General features: G+C 42.3%; 1 protein-coding gene across 1 annotated transcript in view; it reads right to left on the minus strand.

The window, feature by feature from the left end:
- Positions 1 to 6,618: 6,618 nt before the first annotated feature.
- The window catches only part of LOC116095730 (cytochrome P450 2J2-like), a 56,072-nt gene continuing 55,390 nt past the window's right edge, over positions 6,619 to 7,300 (minus strand). Inside the window, exon 11 of the mRNA XM_031377007.1 lies at positions 6,619 to 6,940. Coding sequence (XP_031232867.1) covers positions 6,762 to 6,940 — 179 coding nt within the window. The 3' untranslated portion in view covers positions 6,619 to 6,761. The remainder of the gene's footprint in view (positions 6,941 to 7,300) is intronic.

A 7,300-nucleotide genomic window follows, 5' to 3' on the forward strand; every position in this document is an offset into this window, starting at 1 on the left:
TATAATGAACTACTAGGTATTAGCCCAATCTTTTGAGCATATTTTTGCAGAACTATGAAGATTTAATATCTTGTAGTGATGCTACATATGTCTTTCTCTCTCTTTTTCTTTCTTTCTGTTATGTATTTTTAATTAAAATTTCCCCTATTAATTAATTAATTCATTAATTTTATATCTGAGCACAGCTAATTTCTCTCCTCTCCCCGAGGTACCACCCTCATGTTCTACCTCTTCTCATTCCTTCCTCGTCTTCTGCTCTGGGAAGTGAAGTGCCCCCTCATACCATGGGTATTAGCCTGCTCTGGCACATCATGTCACAGCTAGACTCAATACATCCTCTCCCACTGAAGCCAGACAAGGCATCCCACCTCAGGAAAAGGGATGCAATGAGAGGCAACAGAGTCAGAGTCAGCCTCTTCTCCAATTGTTAGGGGACTCACCTGGAGACTATGCTAACCATCTGCTGCATAAGTGTACAGTGCCAAGGTCCAGTCCATGCATGCTCTTTCATTTGTGATTCAGTACCTTTGAGGCACTATTGACCCAAGATAGTTGAATCTGTAGGTCTTCTCGTAGTGTTCTTGACTCCTGCAGTTCCCTTAATCCTTCTTCCCACTCTTGCATAAGGCATTCTGTGTTCCATATAATGTTTGGCTGTGGGTCTCTGCATCTGTTCCCACTAGCGTCTGGATACAGCCTCGCAGAGAATAGTTATGCTAGGGTCTTGTCTGGAAGCCTAGCAGAGTATCATTAGTAGTGTCACAGAGTTGACTCTCTCCTAACTTGTAGTGTCTCAATTTGAGCCAGTAATTGGCTAGCCTCCCCCCAAACTCTTCTTTACCCATGTAAGTCTTGAAGGTAAGACCATTATTGAGTTAAAGGTTTTGTGGATGGTTTTGTTTTATATATAGAAATTAGGGTGCACATCAATTTGGATGCTCTCTCAACTATTCACAAAGTATGTAGCTCATTGTGGCAACAGAGACCTTTGCCTTGATTACTTCTGCTTTCAGGACTCACAGTGACATATCAATATTAGTTTACATTTTTTGGAAACCAATAATTAATATGTTCTAAAAATGGTAACCATGATGTTACTTCATATACTTTAAGATAATGGCTTTCAGAATGAACTTTGCCATGAACGATAACATTTTACAATTCAATTTTGACTCTCTTTTGTGAAAAATTGTGTATGTGGATGGACACATGAATAGTACTATTTATCTAGTACCACTGAGGAAGCACAGACTGAGGAATGACTGTCCTGGCTATAAAACGAATGCCATACTATAAATTTATAAATTTATGAGAGTGACTTGGTAATGTACGGACATATAGGCATATTAAAACCTCAATATAAACAAGTCCCCAATATTATTAGACATACCTGACCAATGACTGGATGTAATTCCATTACCTAGTCACCATAAAGAGATGGACACCAGCCCTAGTGAGGATCACAACCTAGTAAAATTCATTTTGGTATTAGGAGGTTAAGGCCCAAGAGAACTTAAAGAAGGCAAAAACAAAAAACAGCCATGTGGGCTGGTCATTGTTAAATCCAGACATCAGGGCAAGCTGACATGCTCTGACATACATTAAGACTGTTCATACGTCTACCATGTGTCCTGCTGCCTTTCTCCTCTTTTCTCATTCTAGATGTCAGCATCTAGTAGTGTAAAATATTCCCTCGGGGTAGGAATAGCAATATCTACGAAAACATGCATAAAACAGCCAATTTTGTGATACTAGGTGTTCACAATTTATGTACTAGTACCCTCTGGACTTGTGTGTGTAAAATAAACCTCTTTCCTCATTCCCAGCTAGGGAGTATCTGTAGTTGGTTTACCTACTACTGCTTGCATTCTAATACTAATTTGGGGATCTTAAGAGAGTCTATACTTAAGACACTGAATGACCCTTACCACAATTAATTCTGATTACTGAATAAAGATGCCAAAAGCCAGTATCTGGGCAGAAGAGACATAGTTGTGATCGACTTATTGTGACCTTCGAGGGATAAAACCACTAGGAGAGAGGAGATAGAAGAAGCTACCAAGGACTAGAATGTGCATGAGTGGAGAAAGGAGAGCCACTATGGGATATGAGTTATAAAAAGTGACACCCTCAGGGCTGCCCAATTAGAGTTAAGAGCAGTCTAAATGAAACATTGTAATAGTTCAAGATTACTGTTAGGAAAGTAGATTCTAAGAGTGTGGATGCTAGACAACTGCCCAGCTATTGAGCTTGACAAGGCTTATCAGAATTATAAAGGCTACGTGTGCCTTTCTTCCAGGATCTCTACTCCATATATCTCAAGAGGGTTTCCTACATCGATGTCATTTGGCTTTCTGGTTTGTGTGTCACAGACCAATAGATGCATAACTCCCAACTCTCCCAGGTGCTTCAACATTCCTTGCTCCAGTACTTGAACACAGTAAACCATTATTAAAAAGACCTCAAAGACATCACAAGACAACTCAAGACTAAGGTATCATTACAAAGGAGATTTATTTGCCACAAAGGGACAAAAGGCATGTGATGATTTGCATATGCTCAGCCCATGAAGTGGGGCTATTAGGTTTGGCCTTGTTGGAGTAGGTGTGTCACTGTAGATGTGGGCTTTAAGACCTTCATCTTAGGTTCCTGGTATCAACCTTCACATTTAGACATAGTACTCTCAGCTCTTCCTGCATCATGCCTGGCTAGATGCTGTCATGCTCCCTCCTTGATGATAATAGACTGAACCTCTGAAACTGTAAGCCAGCCTCAATTAAATGTTGTCCTTACAGGGGTTGCCTTGGTCATATTGTCTGTTTACAGCAATAAAACCTAAATAAGACAGAGCATGAAATAAGATGTAGAGTTCTGGTTCACACATTCACTCTGCCATACGGAAAGTCTGCTTAGGAAGGCAGAACTTGGTGAGTTTGCCTGAGCTTACCCCAGGATGCTGCTTGGCAGTTGTGGGCTGTAGGGAGGCACCAGGGTACTGCTACTGGGTTGGGGAAGTAAATTCTGAGACTTGGGAAAGCCAGAGCTGGTTGGGGTAGGGGTCCCCGGACCCTCACCAAGGCTGGGGCCATGTGGTGTTCAGGCTCTTGGACACCCAGGCACTCTCAGAAGTCAAGCAAGAGCGGAGAATGTAGTGTGGGGCCAGAGGGCTTCATCTAGCTTGACAGATGGCTTTGTGGCAGCTATGGCTGCTAGTTCAGGGAGACCTTCTACTGGAGACTGTGGCTCTGTAGGTGAAGGCCTTCTCCATGGCTCCCCAAGACAGATTTCTTTGGAAAGAGCCAGTCTATGGTTCCAAATAATTTATTCTCATGGTGTAAAGTAGATGTATAAAACCATAGTCCACTTTTCAGAGTGGGCTTGAGATGAAATACCTTTTGGAGGGAGGAATGTCTGGGAAGACAATCTTACTGTTAACACCCTCTGGGCCCCTAAGTACCTAATTAGCATGTCTTGAGCCTATGTGACTACAAGTCAAGTTTTCTTTTCCTATTGTCTTGGTCTGAGATGTTAGGGATGACTATTCTACATGTGGAAGGCCTTCAGGGTGTTACCCTTATATGACTGATGAGCACAAATCTATGAGGGGCTACAACTAAGTTACAGGGGCTGGTGCCCTGGAGCAAGTGAAGCTCCTAATATCCCTTCAGAGTCTCCAAGGCTTCAAACCTTTAACTTAACCAAAGACCAGTCTCACCAACCAGGGCCACTCAGTAAGAGATAAAGACTGTCAACAAAGGAGAAAGGGGAAGTGAAAAGGGACAAGGGAGAAGGGAAGGGATATTTGCCTTTGAAGGAGAAAGGACTGCCTCTGGATAAAAAGGAGACACATGTAGCTCATAGTCAAATGGCAGTTTATAAGGAGAACGACCTGTGACTTTTTCATCTAACCTTGTCTTAAGATATGTTTCTTGCGATTGGGTATATTAATTATGGTAGTCAAAAGGGGGCTTTTGATGAGGGCCTTTTGATTGCTGGACTTCAATACTTGGATAGTTAGATTTTACTGCTCAGCCACAGGGTAAGAAAGTGGCCAAGTAGGTGAATAGACATTTGTTGCTAGCTTTAAGAGTGTAATTTAAGATTTTAGCAAAGCAGAGAGAATGTGGGAGGAACAAAGCCTGCCAGAGCCAAGTTTGCCATGTTCATGGCCCTTCACTTACAATTTGTCTTCCAAATCTTCTTCCAGGTTTTGCTTTTCTATGACAAAATATGTCATAGTTCTAGGTTCAAAGTCAAACTACAACACGTGAAAGGAAATCAATTTTGATACCTATAGCAAGAGGTAGACTTGGCCTTAGGGACTTGAAAGCAGGAGAGATGTCCCTGTCCCTGCAACATATGAGAGAGCTGGCATTGCATGAGAATTGCAGGTGATTGGGCCTTGATGGTCTGAGCTCTGTCAAGCTATTCCTGCATATTGTCTGCTTTATGATGGAGAGAATGAGGGAGAGATGCCCTCATCCACTCTTTTTTCACTGGATACTTATAGCTGTCGGGCAGTGTGGGGTAGTGGTCTGCTTAGGTTACTTAAGCTCAGTCGAGTATTTGGCTTTGAGCTCTACACCCCTGTGGGTAATTTTTGCTTGCAGAGGGTAGAAGAAGCTTGGACATAATTCCTGAGTCTTTGGTTCCTGTTTCAGTAACAACCCCTCACAGATACCCCTGCAGGAGATGTGTGTTCTATCAGTTAGACAATGCCCCAAGCTTCCAGCATTCTAGCTGGGCCCTATACCCAGTCATCTGACCACAAGCCAGAGATTTCACGCTCCATACAATATAAGGGGTGGTTTGCCCCTTCCTCACTCTCTCACTCTCATTGTCACTCTCACTCTCTTCCTCTTCCTCTCTCTCCTTGCTCTCTCTCCTCTCTGCTCTTTGTTCTCTTCTCTTGCCTTCTTACTCTCTGGCTTTCTTCTTCTCCTTTCTCTCTCTCTCTCTCACTCTCTCTCTCCTTCTTCCCCTTTCCTTCTCTTTACTTAACTGTCCTATTTTTACCTTCCTACAATAACTCACTTATACATTGCCTCCTTTTTAACTAATGCTCGGTAGAGCCACAGGTCAATGTTGGGGAGAGAGAGAGAGAGAGAACTAGGCCTCAGCAGCAGGCCCCACCTTTGGTACATATGGCTAATCATAGCTAATCCTTGTGTCAGGAGGGTAGGAGAACTGTCTCTGTCCCTCACCAGATGCAAAACTCAGGAGAGCAGGCACTGCACCTATTCTTGGCAGCAGGATGAGCCTGGCTATGTTTGTGGTCATTGCTGTGAGAAAATCCAGAAGAAATGAGAGGAGGGCCAGCTCAGCATTTCTCCAGGTACAATACTTGAGAAAATGGCCCTGTATCTCCTTGGGGAAGCACATGAGAGCAGTTCCTGTTGGTGAGGGCAGGCATGAGTGAGCTCATAGGTTATGAGAGTAGGAGCTCTGGCTATGTATTGGATAGCACAGCCAGGGCAGGGCAGGAGATCACATACTAGTGGTATGGGTAGAGGAGAGTTGGTGGGCTGACCAGCTCAGATACCTCTCAGACTCATATCCAGGTGTTTGGATTGGCCCACTCCAATATCTCTACCCCATCCATGAACTTTAGTAGTAGAAGAAGAGGCAGATCTTATAGATCAAAAACGACAAGATATCCATGACACAGGCCAAGAACAGGATATCCTAGAAGAGTCCCAATGAAGTTCCAGTATTGATAGTGTAACAGAAGCCAGAGGCCTTCTACTAGAGAAATGACACATTGCAGTGAGCATTTGTAAGCAAAAGATATATGGACGAAAGTGTATGTTGTTGAATAAAGTGTGCCACAGAATAGCTTTCACAAGATGTTTTATTCTCTGAGGGAAGTTGCAAGGATGAAGAGTGGGTACAATATGAGGGGGGAATGAAAAGTATTGGGGTAAATGATATGAAATTCACAAAGAAGCAAGAAAAATTAAAATAAAAAAGTCAAAGGGTTTTTTGTTTGTTTGTTTGGTTTTTGTTTTTTTGAGACAGGATTTCTCTGTGTAGCCCTGTCTGTCCTGGAACTCACTGTGTAAACCAGGCTGGCCTCAAACTCAAAAATCCACCTGCCTCTGCCTCCATAGTGCTGGGATTAAAGGCATGCACCACCATGCCTGGCAAGTCCACTGATTTTATGCCACTTGCTTTGCCCACCTCTGAATAGGAAAATGTCCCTGTTCTACTGGTCTTCAGATACACTTGGAAGTAGAACTCTATAAGTTAGGGTCACTTCTATCGTCTGAGAGAGGTTTCATGGCTATATATTGTATGCAATGAGAAGCTCAGTTCTGATTATTCTTCTCTCTTTGCATCCCTTTAGGATAACATGTCAATGATCCAGAAATAAATACAAGTGCATGAAATAGAAAGGAGGCAAACTGACAGCACACTACCAGAGATGTGATTCCTGATGTAATTAGCATGTTCAGTTTTAATTATAATTAAAGTTTTTTAATTCATCTTAAATTAAATACAGTGCATTTCTTTATAGGAGGAACCCTAATCTTCTTGAAATTTTAGATGAAAAGGTATGCCATTAAACTTATAAAGTGATTTGTCAAACACCAAATTAAAGGGCTAGCATTCCAAAAGTTAGGTTCATTTTATTAGCCAAATTTCTTTTAACAGTTCCTGAATTACCTTCATTCTCTGACATCCTTTTTCTTTCTTATGAGCAAGGCCCAGAACATTCAGAGCATATCTTCCTGCTCTCTTTTGTCTTTCCTTCTCCAGCATCATTGTCTAGGGACAGCACAGATGCGGTTGCCGACTGGAGAAAGGGAGAGGCCTATTCTCAACTTCAGGCTTGGCTTTTCATTAATTGGGGCCTTAAAGGTAAATTTTTGCATAAGAGTAGTGAAGAAAATGAACAGCTCAGATCTGGCCAGTTGTTCTCCAGGGCAAGCTCTTTTTCCTGAGGGACAAAAGCAAAAGATGAGTCACTTTCTCAGCTCCCTTTGGTCCATCTTGGGACTGGTTTCCCCACCTTCCCATGGCAAATCCTGAACTGACCCTTGGCTTTGTGTCCAGTTGATTATGTCTAGCATCTTTTGACCAAGCAATTAGAGCTTGATTCAAATTGACATTTCTTGACCATTGGTATAATAACACATCTCAGTCTTCTGTTTTTGTTTTGCCAGCCCTGGAAATTCCCATTTTCCCCAGATATCCTTGTTCTTTACATTGAATAATGATATGTATGTAAGACCTGGGCTCAAAGTATTGTCATAAGTCTGGGAACCATTGCTCTGGGTCACTTCACAACATACATACT

Source organism: Mastomys coucha, unplaced genomic scaffold (genome assembly GCF_008632895.1).
Source record: "Mastomys coucha isolate ucsf_1 unplaced genomic scaffold, UCSF_Mcou_1 pScaffold18, whole genome shotgun sequence".
NCBI lineage: Eukaryota > Metazoa > Chordata > Mammalia > Rodentia > Muridae > Mastomys > Mastomys coucha.